Below are 21,174 nucleotides of genomic sequence, written 5' to 3' on the forward strand. Positions count from 1 at the left end.
AACGAAGATGATAATTTGAGACAATCAACTGGGATGAAATTATATGAAATAAAATAAAGGTTTAAATGTGTAATAGTGGTGGTTTACTAACTGTTTAATATCTGTGAAAGTGCACAAATGTGGGAAAATGAAACAAAACTGCTGGACGTAAGTTCTCGGGATCCTCCAAAAAGTTCACTGAAAAAATCTCAGTAAATGACCACCATTTCACTGAGATTATATTTCATCCCATATCATCTCATCTCATTTCATTTCATGCCATGTCATATTAATCAACTTCATTTTATTATTTCATAGTATCACATTTCATAAAAAATATATATATATATATATATATATATATATATAAGATTAGGCTGTATGGTATGATACCGTTACCTATCCATTTGGAAAAATAAAACTACTACTAAATTTTTGTAAAATTTGTAAATATGGTGCAAGTGCATTGTATGTATTGTATTACATGATCTGATCTACGTTGTTATTCATGAATTGAAATGCGACTATAAACATTGAATAAAATGGAAGTCTCTCAAGAAAATAGGGTTGAAAAAGAACATGAAGGTTCTATCAGTGAAATGTATTCAACACCAAAAACACCAATCAAAGCTCAAAATTGTAGTAAAGACGATGCAGGAGTTTCAGGAACAAACTTAAGTTCACAATTTGTTAATGGGGATGTTGCATTAACTCCTACTAATAGTTCATTCACACCTCAGCCACTTAATCCACACAATTCTATGACTGCTTTAACACCTATGCCAAGTGCATCCACTCAAGCAAAAAGCAGTATCAAGCTACAGTAAGTGATTTGATTTAGCAGCAAATATTATAAACACAGATCTGAGATATATTCCTATTTTATATCTTCATTAGTTATTCTGTGCAGCTTCGCCTGCTTGAACTAGTCAGGTAGAATCTAGTGTGATAGTAACTTCTTGCTCTTCAACAACTCTCGACACCTTTGGCCATGCCAAATTCCCTTTAGCCAAGGGTAATGAAGTGAGTCCCATATCAGTTGCAATGACATTAATGTGATGAGATGTGCACAAAAAGACAGAGCTCTGTTTATCCACTTGGTCCTGTTGGTTACTCCAGTTCTAATAGTAGCCAAAAAACAGATCACCATACTCATGGAAAACTTCAAAGTGAAACATAACATGAACCCACTAAGTTTCTTGACCAATGTCTCTGAGCCAAGCACGATCTTTCCCTTATCAAAAAATTTTATACAATTGAAAACAACAATCCTATTCTTTGCCTTATACCTTTAGGATTTAAATTTATTTATGTTGTACATTGAATTGGAAAACAGATTTACTTTATTTGCTTACCTGAAGCTGTTACAGTAGTAAGCATATGATTAGCTAATCAGATTAGGAATTAGTGGGATACTTAAGTTAGTGAATAAAATAAGTTTAGCTATAATAACTATAGAAAACATATTTTTTGTATATTATTGCAGGTACAAGTTTATGACCCACCTGGTGTAAAATATATACTTGAGCTAAAAATATATGATAATGTGAATGCCACATCACCTACCTTGAGAGGTCAAAGTCCCAATTGTATTTTACAACAGCTGATCGACACTTCAAACTGGAACATAAAACAGTACGTGGATTGATTATAGGCAAACATATAATATACCCTACCACCAGTAAATACAGCATTATAATACTCTGAGTACACTGCTGCCTATTCTATGAGATATCCCTTAGTCACCTTAGACACCCATGGAAATTATAAAATTACAAATGTATGTATTGCAGCCACTTTTATTATTGAATGGTGTATAAGCCGATAAAGGTTTTTCATTAAATTTGAAGATTAGAGTTATAAAAATTTCTCTTGAAATCTTCAAATGATCCATCAATTTAATAAGTAGAAAATTGCAAATAGCTTAAGGTGGACTGATGACCTTTTTAAAGTATTTAATATCACATAAACCTATGGACACGGACCACACAGGACCAGTCATTATGTCAAACTTTAGGAGAGGCTCATGTTTAGGCTAATGATTCTCATCCTTTTGTAATAATCTCTTAATGGCTAATACTGAGATAATAAGACTAATAAGATATTATTCGTGATTACAAATGACTAGCCAGCTGAACTACCATTTCGTTCTTTACCTTCTAAAATCCTCTCACCTGAAATGGAATGTGATAAATATTAAAATTAAGTAAAACATTTTTCCAGAAATTGTGTTGCCACAGTCAGTTTAGGATGTGAACTAAAACTATTAGATATTTACTGCAGAACGAGATACTCTGAATATAATCCTGCAAGATTTCAAGGTGTTGTCATGAAAATATTAGATCCTCGAGCTACCGCCTTAGTATTCAGGTTTGTTTTAATGCACGTTTGCACCTTTATTGTTTGCTTTTATTATAAATGAATATAGATTGTAATTTTACCTGATTTATGATTGGGCTGAATGAAACATAAAAAAAATCAATATTAATTGAAGTAAAAATATTTATGAAAAATAAAAAAGTCCATTTCAGTAATGTGTATGAATGAAATAATGTTATTTTATTTATCCCGTTCCATTATGAAAACTCGACTTCGATTTTCATACGACATAGTCACTTATGCGGAGTTTATATTACGAAATTAGTGTCATGCATGTTGAGCTCAGTTTCACGAAAGTAGTTTCGATATATGCGAAAGTAATTTCGTTAAAAAAATAGTGTCGTGAAATCCACAGTATCGCAGTAGCCATGGCGCCTTCAGCATCAAAGCTATAATTTGCTATATTCAATGTAGCTAAAGAAATACACTAGTTAGTCTCTGAATTAGCAGATGAAGATCCTGAGAGTTATAAAAACTATTTTCGAATGAGTGAAGATAATTTTGATTTTTTTACTGTAGGTGTTTCGGGTCCCAGAGACACCCTTGTCGCTGATATTCATTAATAAGATCTATATTTTTTTCTGTACTCCATCATTGGTTTGCCATTTTCAACGCTTGAAGCGCGTCCGAACTAACAATAAACACGTCCGCACAGCGCAGGCCCTTTCGCGACATTAGTTTCACGTCGCGTCTACACTATGAAATTAGTTGCATGACACTAATTTCTCCAAAAAATCGCGCAGGTCACGAAACTAATTTGCATGCATGAAATTAATGCATGCATTACGAAAGTATTAAATTACACGTGAAACTATTGGTAAAACTAATGTCACGAAATTAATTTCATGCCACTAATTTCGTAATGCAAATTCGCCTTTAAATAAGATTTGACATGACACTGGGGAGGGATAAATTTGTTTGCAATGCCAGGACCAAATACCAATGACCATATAGTTGATTCAGTCACTGAGCGTTTTATTATTTACGCCAGTGACGACAGCGACTCTTCGTTATGTCGACGATGAGGAGCCAACTCCTTCCACCAGCTCAGGTGCTACCATAAATTTAATCCAAGGGGTAGCACTGTTAGAAAATGATAGTGACGACGGCGGCACATAATTTTTAATATTAAGTATATTTTTTTAAGTAAACTTCTTAACTTTTAATTGTATTTTATTTATAACATCTAATACACTTCACGAATTCCTCTCTTTTCTTTAAATTTCTTCTAAACACGCAGGCTTAAAAATAAATTAAGGCAAATAAAAAATTTAATAAAATAAAATTAAATAATAATGGTCACTTATATTATTTAATAATTAAATAATATAAGTGACCATTTTTTTGTTGCAATGTGCACTATGCGCGACATTACCCCCACTACACCAAAACCTTGCCAATTTACGTGCCGCTTACTAAAACGATTAAATTGCAATGAATTTAAAATTATACTAAACAAAAAAATTAAAAATGATTTTTGCCCTTGTAGGCAGACTAGCCTACCCAGATGGTAAGTTGTCACCGAAGCATAGGGACGTCAACAATATCAGATGCAGTACCAAGCCGTTGCCTACTACGTTTAAATATTTAGCAAATGTCCATGTTTAAAGTAAAGTAAAAACTGCATTAACAACTACAGACGACGCGACGAATCATTTGGAAATGCTATTTAAGTTTGTTCGGCTTAACTTCATAAGAATCTTATCAGGATATAACTGTACCGATGCTTTGTTACTTTATGACATAGGTATAGAAATTTTACTATTGCTAAATGCTATATTAATTTTCCTAGATAATGTATTTAGGTAAGAGACGTACAATAAAAATAATATTACATAACTAAAACAATAGAAACGAAATGATGAGACTCCTGTGTGCTTAGTGGGATTTTTTTAACTTCTCAATCGCGTAAAAGTTAATTCAAATTTATATGGAGTTGGTATAGCGCCCCTAGCGACAAACAGTTGAGTAGTAAACCTATTTACTGCTGTCATAAATGTGCCTTGTTGCAGGAAAATTTATTTACTGCTATCATAAAATATGCTTGGTTGCAGGAAAATTTGTTTATTTCTGTCGTCAAATGTGCCTTGTTGAACGAACATTAAATGTATAACATAACATAAATTTTATTTTCTGCTGTCCTAAATCTATAAACAGACAGATAATAGAACGTTTTCTGAGGACTTGGAGAAAATGGTGCAATGCCATATGGTCCATAGCGTGGGTGAACTGCTATAGAAAACTGCGTTTAACCGCTCTAATTGTTTGAAGTACCACTACGATTTCAATGGATTTCTTTAAGAAAACATCATGCTCATGACGTCGTAACGTCATACCGGCCATCTTGAGACTTGGATCAACGTTAAAATTGCATTTCAAAAATAGCTACCCCTAAACTGAAACATTATTGCTTTGTGACAAAAATAAGCAAGCAGTTTTAATACGATTTTTTATTTTATTTCATAGATCTGGGAAAATAGTTTGTACTGGGACAAGAAATGAACATGATTCATATGTAGCTGCAAGAAAAATTGCAAGGATTATACAAAAACTCGGATTCCCAGTAAGTTTTACGTACAATAACCCAACCCAACTAAACCCAATAGAAATCATTACTTGCTTGCTACACATTACAACTTAAATAAAATGTAGGTAATGAAATTTTAAAGATGATTAAAATTTTTGTTGACACGTTAGCGTGTAGTCAATCTAAAATGATTCATCTATATCACATAGTAAATTACTGCCCTTATATTATGTTACAGGCAAAATTTTTGAATTTCAAAATACAAAATTTTATTGCTACTGCTGACCTTAGATTTCCAATAAAATTAGAAGCGTTACAGCAGGCACATGGTCAATTCTCCAGTTATGAACCAGAATTATTCCCAGGACTTGTTTACAGAATGGTGAGACCGAGAGTTGTCTTGCTTATTTTTGTTAACGGAAAAATGGTAATTACAGGTAATCATATGTTTAATATACTTATGCACAATGTTTAATACTTTACGCTACGAATAAATAATAAGTCAGGAAATGTAACTGCGCTCTAAAAACGACCCAACAAAAGCAAGCAGGCGGGGCTTAAAGGTCGTGTCCACCGTGACCATTCTTATTTCGATTTATTATTGTGTTGTTAATATTCATGCCAGCGTGTGCTGTGAAGTGGTGCAGGAGCCATACAAGGCTAAAATGTCCAGGGATCACTTTTAACTAGTAAGTAGTAACAAAATTATAATTATATTTAATGATTTGCAAATATGTTATCAAACCGAGATGGTTAACACTATGCAACATGAAGTCAGTAAATTTTTGATTGTATTTGTTTTCTTCTTGGTGAAATATTAAAAAGTACATCGATAAAATATTTTTTATTATAAAATAGGTATATTTATTTTGATAATTTTATAACGATAATGGACTTTGCATATTTTTTTTCTTTTAGTTTTCCTGCCGATGCAATTCGGCAAAAAAGTGGATAGCTGCAGTTAAGTTGGAAGGACAAGAATATGACTGGATGCCTGTGAAAACCAGCAGAGTATGCTCTATTCATGCTATCAAAGATGCTGGACGCTAGCCTTCAATTGCCAGAAACAGTGGAGCAAATTGTAGGCTATATAGCCGGCTTTATCAGCCGAAAACTGCAAGCAAAAATCAACTGTCCAGAATGCTTATCATTGCTACCTGCTAATCAAAATTTGTATTTTCACAATCTGATTAATTTGAAAGATTTCGGTGGACTCTCGTACCCATCTGTGGTGTTGTATAAAATATGCACACGCACAGAAACACTAATAAGACAGATAATGAAATACATGACAACGGAAAATCTGTCAGTAATATCTACACAGTGTTTTTCTAAAATAATTGACAATGAAGATATTCTACGCTTACTAAAAAACAGTCACCAGACAAATAATGACCATGTCTTTTTTTTTTATTGCCTTTCTAGGCAGACGAGCATACGGCCCACCTGATGGTGAGTGGTCACCGTCGCTCATGGACGTCAGCAATGCCAGGGGCAGAACCAAGCCGCTGCCGTCTTCCCTACATTGCGAAAAAATATTATTTTTTAATGTTTTCTAGGCAAAAACTTACTAAATTAATTATATTTCGAGGGACATAGAGCTTATTACAAAAAAATATATACATTATACAATTATATTGTTTTATTATTAACTTTGTCCGGTCCACTTATTACATAATATCGTCTACGCTGCTATGACTGCTGTCATACCTGACATTGCAGCAAGCACATGAACCAATCCCTGCTTTCGTTTTGAATTCAAACCAATCACAAATAATGTCTATTTCTAACCTCGTTTGTGATTGTTTTTTTATTCCTACGTCGTTTTAGTTTCAAGTGGGGCCACTTTTTTTTTGTGAAATTTGTTCCGAGTTAGACTTCCTGACATATTATTTATTCGTAGACTTTACGTTATTATTTGTATATTATTATTTCTGTATAAATACTCTAAATTATAATTATTTGTTGATATAGGTACAATAGCCCTCAAAATCATTTTGACAAACATTAATTCGGTCAATTAGAAACAAATAAATAACTTATACCTACTTCATTGGATTACATTGAAGTAATGCTCTACAAAATATTACATTTGAGTTCTATCCATCGGAATTTTATGCCACTCACATTTGTGTCATTGTTAGAGTTAAGTTTAATTCTTATTTTGCGATCCAACTAGTCCCAGAGATGTATAGGTAAGGATCGAAATCTCTGTTTGCGAGTTTTTTAACTTCTCCATCGGGTAAAAGTTAAATCAAACTTGCATGAAGTTGGAACAGCGCCCCTAGTGGCAAATTCAATTTGGCTACGTTAAAATCTTTAAATTTTCCCGTTTTAAAAAATCACTATGAAATTGAACTTGTATTTAGGATCATTATCTTGCTGAAAATACCATACAGCTAGCTTATGGTGTTTGTTGTCTTTTCCCCTACCTAATCGCTGATAGCCTATGAAGCTATTCCAGCTTCGCATTCCAGGTAGGTGAGCTCACGGGCTCAACGGACTTATTGCATCCTGACATTTGAGTCTTTAATACCTACTATTTGGTATAAATGAACTGATTCATATTTCCTTCAGTTCGAACTAGCGGTCCAACTCCAGACCGTGAACAACATCGCCAAACCACTACACTACCACCTCCTTTTTTGACAGTGGGAATTTAGTACCATCATTTAAAATTTTTAATTTACAAAATGGAGAATATTGATTGATATACTAGTTGATCTCTCAGATGGTAATTAAATTTTATTAAAATTAATGAAATTAGTGCTCGTAACTCCACAGCATGTTGGACCAGTCTAAATTTTGCGACTCTAGTCGGGCTTTCCTATTTTTCGTAGATACCAAAAGAGTTTAGTTTAGAGTTGTAGTCGTCGTGGCCTAACGGATAAGACGTCCGGTGCATTCGTGTTGAGCGATGCACCGGTGTTCGAATCCCGCAGGCGGGTACCAATTTTTAAAATGAAATACGTACTCAACAAATGTTCACGATTGACTTCCACGGTGAAGGAATAACATCGTGTAATAAAAATGAAACCCGCAAAATTATAATTTGCGTAATTACTAGTGGTAGGACCTCTTGTGAGTCCGCGCGGGTGGGTACCACCACCCTGCCTATTTCTGCCGTGAAGCAGTAATGCGTTTCGGTTTGAAGGGTGGGGCAGCCGTCGTTACTATACTTGAGACCTTAGAACTTGTATCTCAAGGTGGGTGGCGCATTTACGTTGTGGATGTCTATGGGCTCCAGTAACCACTTAATATCAGGTGGGCTGTGAGCTCGTCCACCCATCTAAGCAATAAAAAAATAAAAAAAAAAAGTTTTCGTCGGTCTTTGTTCATGTTTTCCGAAGAGTATTAAGTAGAGAAATATCAGTAAAAATTAAAACGAATAATGTTATGCTCGCTAAAAGTGAGATTAGTCCTTCGATTAGACTTCATACTAAAGAAGGGCCATTCGATTCGAATATGTTTGGCGTATTGATAATCCTGTTCTGACGGATCGCTTGGAACCTCTGGGCCTACGGAGGGAGATTCTCTCTATATTTTGTACAGTATGTTCCATGGAAAGAGATCAGAAGAATTTTTTGAGATGAACCTTTCATCACTTTTATATCAACGGACCGCGTACCATAAAAAGCATAGTTCATCCATAGTACATAGAATTACTGCGTTCATTCGTAGTGCGTTTGCAAAGATCTTTTTTGCCACGTATCATCCGACTTTGGAATGAACTTCCCCCTACGGTATTTCCCGAATACTATGAAATGTTCTTGTTCAAACGAGGTTTCAGAAAATGAATTCATCGGTAGGCAGCGGCTTACCCTCTGGTATTGTTGACTTCCACGAGCGACGGTAACCACTTACCACCGGGCCGTATGTTTCTCTGCTTACGGTGGCAATAAAAAAAACATTTTAAATAATGGCGTTTAACTGCTTAAACACACTACACAAATATAGTATTTACAAACTTATTACAAATATTAATATTATCGTAAATTTAAATTAATATTTAAATTTACGAATGAATATTTTTTATTTTATTTTTATTGCTTAGATGGGTGGACGAGCTCACAGCCCACCCGGTGTGAAGTTGTTACTGGAGTCCATAGACATCTACAACGTAAATGCGCCACCCACCTTGAGATATAAGTTCTAAGGTCTCAATTATAGTTACAACGGCTGCCCCAACCTTCAAACCGAAACGCATTACTGCTTCATAGCAGAAATAGGCGGGGTGGTGGTACCTACCCGTACGGTCACAAGAGGCCCTACCACCAATAATTACACAAATTATAATTTTGCGGGTTTGATTTTTATTACACGATATTATTCCTTTACCGTGGAAGTCAATCATGAATGTTCGTTAACTACGTATTTCATTAGAAAAATTGGTACCCGCCTGCGGGATTCGAAGACCGTTGCATCGCTTGATACGAATGCACCGGACGTCTTATCCTTTAGGCCACGACGACTATCTTCGGGAACAGTTCGAAATTCCTTGTATAAATCGAACTTTTATATTACTAATGTAAAGATATACAACAATATTATGTACCTATTTTTTTCAGGTGGAAAATCAAGAACGGAAATTAGTGAAGCTGTAGATGTCATATATCCTATTTTAAGAAGTTACCGAATTAGTTAACTCATCTACGACGTAAAATATGTAACAATTTCATTTCTTGAATTGTTTTTTAAAATATCAAATTCTTTTTTAATAATCGGTAGGGCTTATTTCCGATTACCCACATGAATTACTAAATTACTCTTTGCCGTCAATCGCGATATCAATCCGTTTAGCAACGATCTTTCAGTGGACAAGGTAAAAGACAGACATCTGTTACCTAGATTTTTTAACAAAGAGATTGCCGTCAGCTTTTGTTCCATAAGCGACCTACCAATGCTTTTTTTTCTTGCACGTCGAACTCTGCGGAGCCCGACGGGTACGGTTACCGGGGTCCCTAAGCCTGCTCCTAGTATTAGAGCTAAATGCGTCTAATACAAGGGTTATTGGATCTGTTGGATCCAACCGACGGACGGCTAACCTGTAAACACGAGATTGTAGGGATTGGAAGGTGTCTATGTGTGTGCGGGCTGCGTGAGCGAAACCCCATACTGACGGAGTTAAAATATCTATGCTCCATTGTTCACGCCACAAATATTATTACAACCTTATGGTGTTCCATTGCAAAGAAAAGGCTTCCTTCTTTCTTCTTTTAGTGACTAAATCGAGACCTTAAAGTTTAGTGTCTCGATTTTATGAAAGAGTAGTCGGTCGCTCAGGAAGTTCGGTTACATTGTAAGCATTGTATTTTATGACTCACTAGCAAATTCTAGACCCCATATTTCTTAAGCACTTTTTCGTGGTGGAAAGTCTACACTTATGTTCATAAAAAAACTTCAATAATAAACATAAAATTCATAAGAATAAGAATATGTTCAACCAATGTAGTCTATATGTTCCCCTATAAACGCTTACGGAATTTGAGTGGGGAGATGGTCGGCTCATCTGCTCAAATAATAAAAGCCCATTTTCTACCAATTAGATACTCTACGAAACTATTATAACACAACACAGACATACATTTAAACAAATAAATGAAAAATGTGTTTAGTTTTGCATTATTTATTTACTTGTGTATTTCAATTTAAGTATCTAATGAAAATATATAATAATTGTAGATTTGTTTTAATAAGTACATGATATTTAATGATTAAATTATATATGATTATTTAAAATGCATGTTGTGATTTTCATTGAATTGTTTATTTTGAAACCTCTATAATTTACGATCCACAACTTAAACATTCATCTTTATTCCGTAACGAACAAGTTATTGCTGCCATGTTTGCCTCATCTATTTCAGATTTACTATTATTCATTTTAGTTTTAACTTTGGATTTATCCACAGTAAATTGTATGGCATTGGCTGCCGGTTTTGTTCGCAAATAATACATCCCTGTTTTTAAACCCATTTTCCATGAATAGAAATGAATAGAAGTTAATTTTCCGTAGTTCGGTTCAGCAACATGTATATTAAAAGATTGACTTTGATCAATAAAAGCTCCACGATCAGCAGCCATTTGTATTGTTGTTTTGACTGAAATTTCCCAAACTGTCTTATATAAGTCCCTTATTTCTGTAGGTATACTTTCGACATTTTGTATAGATCCATTATTGTGTATAATGAGATTTTTCATTTCCTCATCCCATAAATCTGCTTCTGTCAAATCACGAAGTAAATGATGATTTACAACTTGAAATTCTCCAGATAAAACACGTCTTTGATAAATATTAGAAGTGAAGGGCTCAAAAGATTCATTATTTCCTAAAATCTGAGCTGTTGAGGCAGTGGGCATTGGGGCTACCAAAAGAGAATTACGAAGACCATGCTTGGCAATGTTTTTTTTTAAAGCAGTCCAGTCCCATAAATCTGTTGGATTTTTATTCCACATTTCGTACTGTAATATGCCTCGACTTGCAGGGCATCCTTCGTATGTTTCATACACTCCATACTTTTCTGCTAGTTCACAACTTGCCTCTAGTGCTCCATAGTAAATAGTTTCAAATATTTGTTGATTTAATTTAATAGCTTCTGGACTTTCGTAAGGTAAACGCATTAAAATAAAAGCATCAGCAAGACCTTGAACACCTATTCCAATAGGTCTATGTCTAAGATTAGATTTTTTTGCTTCCGGAACAGGGTAATAATTTACATCAATGATTTTATTCAAATTTTCTGTTATAGTTTTAGTAACTTCTTTTAATTTCTTAAAGTTATATGTTTTGTTATCATCAACAAACATATTTAGCGCTATAGAGGCTAAGTTGCATACTGCCACTTCATCATCAGATGTATATTCAACTATTTCAGTGCACAGGTTACTACATTTTATGGTACCTAAATTTTTCTGATTACTTTTTCTATTACATGAATCTTTAAATAACATGTATGGAGTACCAGTCTCTACTTGAGCTTCTATTATTGCTTTCCAAAGAACTTGTGCCCTTACTTGTTTTACAAATCTATTTTCTTTTTCATATGTTTCATATAAGGATTCAAATTCTTTTCCCCAACAGTCAGCTAACCCTGGGCAATCATGAGGACACATAAGGGTCCATACGCCATCATTTTCAACTCTTTTCATGAAAAGATCAGGTATCCACAATGCATAAAAAAGTTCCCTGGCACGTACTTCTTCTTTTCCAGTGTTTTTCTTTAAATCTAAGAATTCAAATATATCGGCATGCCACGGTTCCAAATAGACTGCAAAAGCTCCAGGGCGCTTATTACCTCCTTGATCAACATATCTAGCTGTATTATTGTAAACTCGTAACATTGGTACAAGACCATTTGATACACCATTTGTTCCTGCTATATAAGTACCTTTAGCCCTTATACAGTGGACATGGACACCAATTCCACCTGCAGATTTAGATATCAAAGCACACTGCTTTAAGGTATCGTAAATTCCTTCAATGCTGTCATCTTTCATTGCCACTAGAAAACATGATGATAGTTGGGGGCGTGGAGTTGCAGCTGAGAATAAGGTTGGGCTGGCATGAGTGAAATATTTCTCAGAAAGTAAGTTGTATGTATTTATGGCTGCATCAATATCTTCACCATGAATTCCAATTGACACTCGCATCAGCATATGTTGAGGTCGTTCAGCAACCTGCCAATTAGTAAATTTTGAGTAACTTTTCAAATACCAATATTCCAAATGAGAATCAGGATAAATAGTATAATTAGTAACTTGGCCCTAAAATATAATTATTATATTATTACTACCACAGAAGCATATTGGGGAAGTAGTGGGACATTAGTAGTAGATGCGAAGTACTGCTGTATTGGATAAACAGACAGTGTAACATATAACTTGTTTAAATTTTTGGGAAAAATAGTTTTAAATTAACATTTATTTAATTGCATTACATATTACATTATATCATATTGCTTTAATTACTTTACAACTGACTTTTCTCACATTAATGTTGAAATAATATCTCATGCGATTATTTTATTTCTAGATGAAAGCTACTGAAAAAAATATGCCTTCACCCTGGCTAACAATGCAAAGTAGGATGATTAAGAAAGGAAAGCATAAAAAACACAAAATGTGTCACAGTTTGAAGAGTGGGATAGATGTTACATTATAATAGAAACCCGACTTAACACTAGTGAATTTTCATAAAATAAGGATAGATGCATCATAATTAAGTTTGTCTTTATAACTACATGATAAAAGGCTAGCTCTGCTATGCCAGTTTTTTCAGTGTTATTAAGAATTTGACCTCATACCTCACGGTGAACAGTCAAAACAGTATTTTGATCAAAAATCACTAAAATAGATTTCCATGGACACAATCTACAAATTTATTGTTACATTACCTTATTGTTTATTTTCAATAAATATGAGCGCTCTAAAGTTTTAAACCCAAAATAATTATATTTGAAGTCTCTGTCATACACAATAGCAGAATCTAATCTTTCTTTATGGTTCATAACTATATTATAATGAAATTCAGATATCATTGGTGCCCTCTTCTTAGTGTGTGGATTAACAATGTCAAACAAATCTTTCATAACATCTGAAACAAAAAATAATAATTAATAATTTGGTACTAAATACTTCTTTTCATTCATGTAATTATATAACTATAGTCTTACCTGAAAAGTGTTTTTTTGTTTCTTTATGTAAGTTTGATATTGCAAGCCTGGCTGCAAGAACAGCATAATCTGGATGATCGGTAGTCATTGTAGCAGCTGTCTCTGCAGCAAGATTATCCAGTTCCACAGTTGTCACTCCCGAGTAGATTCCATTGATAACTTTTAGTGTTATACACACCTATTCAAATGAAACAAACACTTGGAATGGACAAATTTTGTGAGATACAAATGAAGCTAGTAAAAGTGTGTAACAGGAAAAATCAGCTTTTGTTATTTTTTTTATTATTGATTAATATTGCATTTTTAATACTATGAAATGTTCTGTTGCATTGATCATTTATTTAAAGGCTTTGACTGCCTTGATTATGGTGTTAAGTGTGAGTTGTTGCTACAAATAAACTAACATGAGACAATGAGAGATCTAATGGTTACTAAACATCTACAAACATGTTGCCCAATCATTAGACAGAACAGACTGAGATTTGCAGGACAGAGATGAAAACAGATGATCAGTTCATTGTCATCAGCATTCTTAGAAACCAAATCTTATATTACTTATATATCCAAGGTTAGAATCAACCACCAAGAGGTTCTACAGTTCTACAGCAAAATATCTGAGAAGCAGACAGAAATCAACTGAAATAAATTCCCATTTGCCACATGCTATTGTAAATAGTGAATGATAATGATTAAATCAGTCCACATTTGAAGTAATTGAAGAATTAAAGTGTATAAATTTCCAAAATAGAGGTACAGTGCATTGAAAAAGAGATGTAAAGTAATGGGTAGTTATTTTATGGGGAGATATTTGTATGGAGGTATACTTGGAACTTGGCATCTTAGAGTTCAGAAACAGCAGCATTAAGATTTGGAAGAAAGATAGTTGTGTGTTCCCTGGGTGTGCACCGGTAGTTACCACTACCCTACCATTTGCTATGCTATATGCGGGTTTGAAAGGTAAGGCTGGTTTATGTTTATGATGTCTTTATATTAGTAGTAAGACGGGCCTCATAGTTGTGTCCATTTGAGCCTCAGAACATATTTTTGTAAATTTGGAGTTATTGTGGTTGAAAAGAAATTTAAGTAAGATTAGTTAAGTCTTCTTGTTAAACATACCGGATCAACAAAATCCATATTTAATCCATAACATAGTTTTTTTATTCTTGATGTTATCTTGTCTATATGCACCTCCTCCATTCTTCCGCCTAAAATGAGCATAAAATATTATGTTCACCTACAAGTGTCAATTTTTTTAAGAAAATATGTTTTACTTAGCACTCATTAACAAAAACAAAATTAATGAAAGACTACCATTATGCTTTAAAAATTAATTGATTAATTACTGATGGTATACAGAGAATACAGCGGTAGTAGTATCACCCTGTCTATTTCTGCAGTAAAACCGTCACATCTTCCAGCTTTTAAGGTGGGATAGTCCTTATAATATATAACTTTGACTAAGATCTCATGTCTCAAGCAAACATTTAAGCCTGCAGGCTTGTCATCAACATAAATAATTATATAAAATGTAAATATCCAAACCTATAAATTACATAAAGACAGTGATGGGGTCTTCTATTACCAATAATAACCATCTATCCCACAAAGCATATCCATCTGGAGGCAGGTGGTTATTATATTTCATGGATCTTGGTAATGCTCAATAACCCAACACTTTCTTTAAGCTTCATTTTCACCTTCATCACACCTTCTTAGCACTCAGAACAATTTGATTTCTTCAAATAAAGGTAAGTAAATGTTTGCTTCACAGTAGAAATTAGCAAGATGGTTCTACCTACGCCGTGAGTCTAAATTTTTTTTTTACTTTTGGCAGATTGCATTCTTAAATCTACTTATCATCCAGTGTCACACTTAAGAAATGCACGCCATATTCAGATCTGAACAATGTTTTAATAAGTTCGTCAGTCAGTGCTGGTAATTGAAGTTCTTACATCGATTACACGCCCCTACGATCAACGGAGTTGCTTTGAGTGTTGTGCAAAGTTTCAACATCACATCATTTTACAGAGTCGGCCGTTATTAAGGAGTTCCATTTTAATTCCTTTGGATCACATTGTAATTTATATTATAAGCGGAACGGCGGTAAGGCAGGGTCTAGTAATATATGTATTCTTACCTCTCTTTAAAACGTACAATTTATTCATTTTACCAACCATTTTAGTATTTTACAATTGTCGACGGAAAACAAAAAAAAATGCTATTTAATCTAGACAAACTTATAAACTTGAAATGTATCTTGATTTTGATAACACACTCATTAAATTAAAACTATTACTGTTCTTTACTCTCTCAAAATATCGTCAGCAACAAGTGAGGAACAACTGACTCTGACGTTAAACTTGAAATAGGCGGGAAACACCGCAGTAGAACCGCTACTTTTATTTTTCTACTGGAAAGGCGAAAGTATCGTACCATACAGCTTAATTTTTTTTAAATATAATTATTTAATTTTTATTTATTTTTTATTTTTAATAATTATTATTATATTATAATACTTTGTATTAATTGTATGTATATTTACGGAGATATGTAGGTGTATATGTATGTGTACATATATGTATATGTATTTCACTGGAATGGTACACCGCGCGTAGTTCGTTTCCAAATGATTCTTGTCCATCTGATGGTTGTCTGGAAAAGATCGCTCTTAGCGATAAGACCGCCAATTGTACTTTTTTGTTTTTATTTTTCTCCTACCTAAGCTGAGAGCCTTGAGAGGCTATGTCAGCGTAACCCTAACTTTTGTAGGTGAGCTCACGGGGCTCAAACCTGATGACGTTGCTAACACGAACCCTAGCAAGAGTCGTGCTTCGCAGAATCTACCACCGGATCGGAAACGCGACCCACTGAGAAGATCCGGCGAGAAACTCAGTGGGCTGTGTCTGAGAGTTAATTTACTCGTCGAGCCCTTCGTCGCAAGCGACGGGTTCGACGAGAACGGTGACCGGTGCTTGAATTACCTAAAAGCACCGTTAGTGGATCGGGTGGATCCGAGATGACGTGTTTTGGGCGACGTCGACTGCTTTCCATTCTGTCGGCAGGATCGGGAATGTTTTGTTTTTAATGTATCGCACTGTTTATTTGTTTTTTGGTGTACAATAAAGAATACTCTCTCTCTCTCTCTTAATCTTTTGTATATTCAATTTCATGAAAAATGATAACCAGACTTTTGGAAGAACCCGAGAAACTACATCCGGCGGTTTTGTTTTATTTCCTCACATTTGCGTACTTTCACAAATACCAAACAGTTAAGAAACCACCTTTATAACACATTTAAACTTGAAGAAACGTTAAATTAAATGACTATAAAACTAACATTTAATAAAGTAATAAAAATAATCTTCGGATGTATATACTGACTTATGATGGTTACAAATAGTAAGAAGTTCAGTTCTAACAAAAACAATTTATACAACTTCATTCCTCGAGTTCTAGCGTTCTACAATTGAAAATCCGCACGAGTCGAAATTATCTTTTGCTTTATTTGTTCCTTTCGTACATCTGATACAAAAGGTATAAAGCCATTAGTCTTGGAGTTCTTGGTTCTTGAAGTGTGATATGATTCCCGATGCATTCGTATTAAACGCTGCAACTGTGAATCCCGCAAACAGGTACGAATTTTTGTAATGAAATACGTAAGTGTGTATGTATATAAGAAGTGTTCATAATTGACTTCCACAGTGGAGGAATAACAATAAGAAATAAAAAGCAAACTCACAAAAATTAAAAGATGCATAGTTATGTGATAGGGCACCTTGTGAATGCGCACGAGTAGGTATGTACCATGACCCTGCCTATATCGGCCATGAAGCAGTAATTCGTTTCGGTTTGAAGGATGCGTCCGCCGTTGTACTGAAGAATTGAGACTTAAAACTCATATTTCATGGTGAGTGGCAGCATTTACGTTGTTGATGTCTATGGACTCCGGTAACCACTTACCACCTGGTGGGCTGTGAGATGGACCACCCATCTAAGCAATATTTTTTTTTTTGAAGGACTTAAAACTTTCCTTTCATGTCGTTGCCATACCCGTGGATTTCAGATAGTCGTTAAGGATGACAACCCGTGTGACATCATAGCAAAGCGAGATGCGCTCCGAGTTAAATGCGCCACCCTGCATCCGTCTAACTTCGTTTGAGTACTATCTCATAAGAAAATTTAATATTCAATCAATACTCTCTAATTACGAGAACTTTTTTTTTTAAATTTAACATTACATTGTAGCTTACATGTAATAATAGATTGACTTTTCCATCTATGTATTTAAACAAACAGGTTCTGGCAACAAAAAAGCGGTTACCACATCTAGGTAATAAGGCTTCAACCTATAAGTAGTTTAAAACTATTATATTCATGTCATAGGGACTATGTCCTGTAGTGCACGAATGTGGGCTGAATATGATGATGACGATAATGATATTATTATATGAGTATTTAGGAATTAGAGTAGAATATAGAATCCACTTTTCATCACATGCCACAATTCGATCCAATATTCCTTCATTTCTGTATCGATTCAACAAGGCAACACAAGTTTCAACATGCCTTTCTTTCTGCAAATCAGTCAAATCATGCGGCACCCATTTTTCATAGGAATTTTTTTATTTTATTGATTTGACGCAAATGAGTCAATATTGTTGTTAAGGTAACTAACGTTAAACCATGCCGCTAATTCCTGGGTAGTTTGGCTCGGATCGGCTTCCACTATGTATCTCTTTCAATTCATTATTATTCACACGTGTGGACGGTCTTCTACGTGGTTCGTTCTTCAAATCAAAATTTCCATCTTAAAAGCGATTAAACCAAAATCGCACGGTCCGTCCATTAGCAGTCTGTTGAAGAGCTAACGTAACCTACTTGCACAAAATAATACACACTGGCCATTAATAAGCGTTTGTTTTTAAAAACATTTCTGTCATTAATATTCTGGTGTATTGATCATAGATTATACACTTAATATATTTGAGAATTGATTTTAATATGAACGTAATGTTTCATAAAATTATAATGGTTGAATGCAAATAAAACAACAATATTATCTTACATACTATTTTAATTCATATCACAGTCATCTCTCCAAGCGCAACATTGACATTGCGAGCTGTTTCGGCAGCGTTAGTTCCGCGTCGGAACTCTTATTAAAAAATCATTCGAATTTTCGAAGTATCCATCTTTCTTGTCTAAGCTGAATAAAAAAAACAACTGAAAGTCTTTAACCGAATCTTGCACTTTTTTTAAAAGAAGAACCTCATAGGTACCATACCATTTGTAAAAAGTTTTTGTTGGACGGTTAAATAGAAATTCCAACGGTTTTACTCAAAAATCTCAAACCATGAAGGCTCTTTGTTAATTCGAAGTACCTATTACAACAAAAAGGCAATTTCATATTTTAACCCTTATTACAAAAGCCTAGGTTCCCGTTGCCTGTCCAATGGTGAAATAAAATAAATAACAAAGCATAGATAATACATAAACATAGGTACACAGGGTACACATTAAGTTTATGACAACAAAATACACAAAAAAACTAATAAACTTCGTAAAGATAGACAAATATAAAATTTGTTTCTTTCAATAAGTACATTATACAAAGTTTTTTACGAAAATGTCGAGTACATCACAAAAACATAGAAACTTTGTTGCTGAGCCAATGGGTGAGAAACCAGTAACAGAATTGGCGGGCGTGGGTGAAGTTTTAGGAAAACGACTTGAAACCGGGGGCTTCGATAAGGTTACAGTATAATTTTATCTCAAAAGTGCAGCTTTTGTATGTTTCATCAATGCTCAAGTGATCCTAAATGTTTTAAAATTATCTTATCAAATTGAAAATTGATCTTTACATATATATACTGCTCGGAAAACTGTTTATTGCAATATCTTTAAGCAGGTGTTTTAAACTTGAGAATAAATTTCAGTACTATTTCATTAAGAGATAAATTAAATCCTGCATAGATTAATTGTGATAGAAATCGTATAAAGAATATTGTTATTAAGCAGTAATCAATTATGGAATAAAATCTTTAAAAAAAATGTTGCTTAGCTTCCTTGCCCTCCAAGATGACCAATGACATGTATACCTAGGTGTTAAAAAAAGATAAATCAAGAACAACTACAAAGCAGTAATGTTTCTGCATTAAACTAGTGTTAGTTACCCTAATGTGAAATGTATTAGTTTCGTGAAAATGCAAAGATTAATTCATTCTTACATAGTCTTCAGATTTTGGATGCAATTTTCATTAAAATTACTAGCAAGATAACAGTTTTAATACCAAAATCTATATATATATATAAATGAATTGCTGTTCGTTAGTCTCGCTAAAACTCGAGAACAGCTAGACTGATTTGGCTAATTTTGGTCTTGGAGTATTTGTGGAAGTCCAGAGAAGGTTTAAAAGGTAGATAAATATGAAAATGCTCGGAATTAAATAAAAATAAGAATGTATTTTATTCATCGATTGAGGCACTACGAATTCTGCCGGGTCAGCTAGTTTATAATATAATTTGTTCCCTTTTTATTTTTCTCATTTACTATATTATGTATCATAAAATAACACTTACCATTTTCAGGCCTATGTCGTCTTGGGTCAATTTTTGGTACTAAAGAAAGATAAAGAGTTATTTCAAGAATGGATGAAGGACGCCTGCAGTGCAAACTCTAAACAGTCAGCAGATTGTTATCAGTGTTTGAAGGATTGGTGTGATGAGTTTTTGTAATTTTTATCCATATAACATTTATTATATTTTATTATTGCATTGTTTGAAATAATGTACATAATGTAATTTTAAGACTACATAAGTAAAATATATGTTCTACAATAATTATTTGTATTATTTAATATTTAAAAATGTTGAAGAAATAAAGTCCCAATTAAGAGTAATTAAATATAATCTTTGCTGGAAAAACACGAAGTCTTCTGTTATTTATGACAATGACTTGAATTTATTTATAAAACAATAAATAGTAATCCAAATATTTTGCAAAAGAATCAAATATAATATGTTCTCATAATGTTTTTGAACTATTTTACTTTATTAAGCTATTTCTTAGAATGTCTACTTTTCCAAGAAGTGCGTCATTTTTATGACCTATATTTGCATAACCATATGATATCACTCACCTAATGTTTAGATGCCAATAAGCATCACAGTACTGAGTGGGTGCAGTAATTTTCATTGAGTTAATCTCAATGAAAATCATTAACTTTCATTGGAATAGCAGAAATATATTCGTTCAGTGCAGAATGCATCATTACAGAATATCTTACTGCAGTGTTAGAGACAGGAGTAAATTATTAAGGGATCAAAATAATGTGATGGCTACTGGTAAGTGCGTCAATTGTTATTTATTTTATAGCATATCTAAAAAGCTTAGACTACATTATTTACAATTTAAATCATGTAGATGTTCATAATTGCTACCTTCTTTTTGGTATTGGTTGGAATACATTCAGTATAATGTCATATGTGGTATATGTTTGTAGTAAATGGATAATAACATCACCAGTTTAGTCCATGCATCATTACATCACATTCCATCATAATATTACAATGGAATACCAAGGTCAATGGTGCAACAGTAATTAATCCATGCATCCA

The 21,174-nt window shown here is 33.7% G+C and overlaps 3 protein-coding genes and 1 long non-coding RNA gene across 5 annotated transcripts; 3 read left to right on the forward strand and 1 right to left on the reverse strand.

Annotated features, from left to right (window-relative positions):
• The first annotated feature begins 376 nt into the window (after positions 1 to 376).
• Positions 377 to 10,624, forward strand: LOC114244843 (uncharacterized). The gene is made up of 5 exons (XM_028176758.2): positions 377 to 802; positions 2,203 to 2,349; positions 4,825 to 4,921; positions 5,124 to 5,322; positions 9,454 to 10,624. Exons 1-5 carry the CDS (start codon positions 522 to 524, stop codon positions 9,528 to 9,530), a joined length of 801 nt encoding a protein of 266 aa, XP_028032559.2. The 5' UTR covers positions 377 to 521; the 3' UTR covers positions 9,531 to 10,624.
• Positions 5,329 to 6,518, forward strand: LOC149501809 (uncharacterized). The gene is made up of 2 exons (XR_016323952.1): positions 5,329 to 5,574; positions 5,804 to 6,518. It is a non-coding gene; the product is annotated as an uncharacterized LOC149501809 (long non-coding RNA).
• RnrL (Ribonucleoside diphosphate reductase large subunit) lies at positions 10,496 to 15,944 on the reverse strand. Of its 2 annotated transcripts, none has more exons than XM_089731683.1 (5): positions 15,695 to 15,944; positions 14,674 to 14,762; positions 13,558 to 13,735; positions 13,279 to 13,478; positions 10,496 to 12,562 (listed from the first exon to the last, which is right to left on the reverse strand). In XM_089731683.1, exons 1-5 carry the CDS (start codon positions 15,732 to 15,734, stop codon positions 10,673 to 10,675), a joined length of 2,397 nt encoding a protein of 798 aa, XP_089587809.1. In that variant the 5' UTR covers positions 15,735 to 15,944; the 3' UTR covers positions 10,496 to 10,672. The 2 variants fall into 2 exon arrangements, with proteins under 2 accessions (XP_089587809.1, XP_089587810.1); XM_089731684.1 differs by lacking the exon at positions 15,695 to 15,944 and adding an exon at positions 15,100 to 15,232 and having other exon boundaries at positions 10,631 to 12,562.
• A 3,095-nt stretch (positions 15,945 to 19,039) lies between these two features.
• Positions 19,040 to 20,397, forward strand: baf (barrier to autointegration factor). The gene is made up of 2 exons (XM_028176677.2): positions 19,040 to 19,309; positions 20,146 to 20,397. The coding sequence occupies exons 1-2, from the start codon at positions 19,184 to 19,186 to the stop codon at positions 20,290 to 20,292; spliced, it is 273 nt and encodes a 90-aa protein (XP_028032478.1). The 5' UTR covers positions 19,040 to 19,183; the 3' UTR covers positions 20,293 to 20,397.
• Positions 20,398 to 21,174: the final 777 nt, after the last annotated feature.

This window comes from Bombyx mandarina, chromosome 12 (assembly GCF_030267445.1).
Source record: "Bombyx mandarina strain Sakado chromosome 12, ASM3026744v2".
Lineage (NCBI taxonomy): Eukaryota > Metazoa > Arthropoda > Insecta > Lepidoptera > Bombycidae > Bombyx > Bombyx mandarina.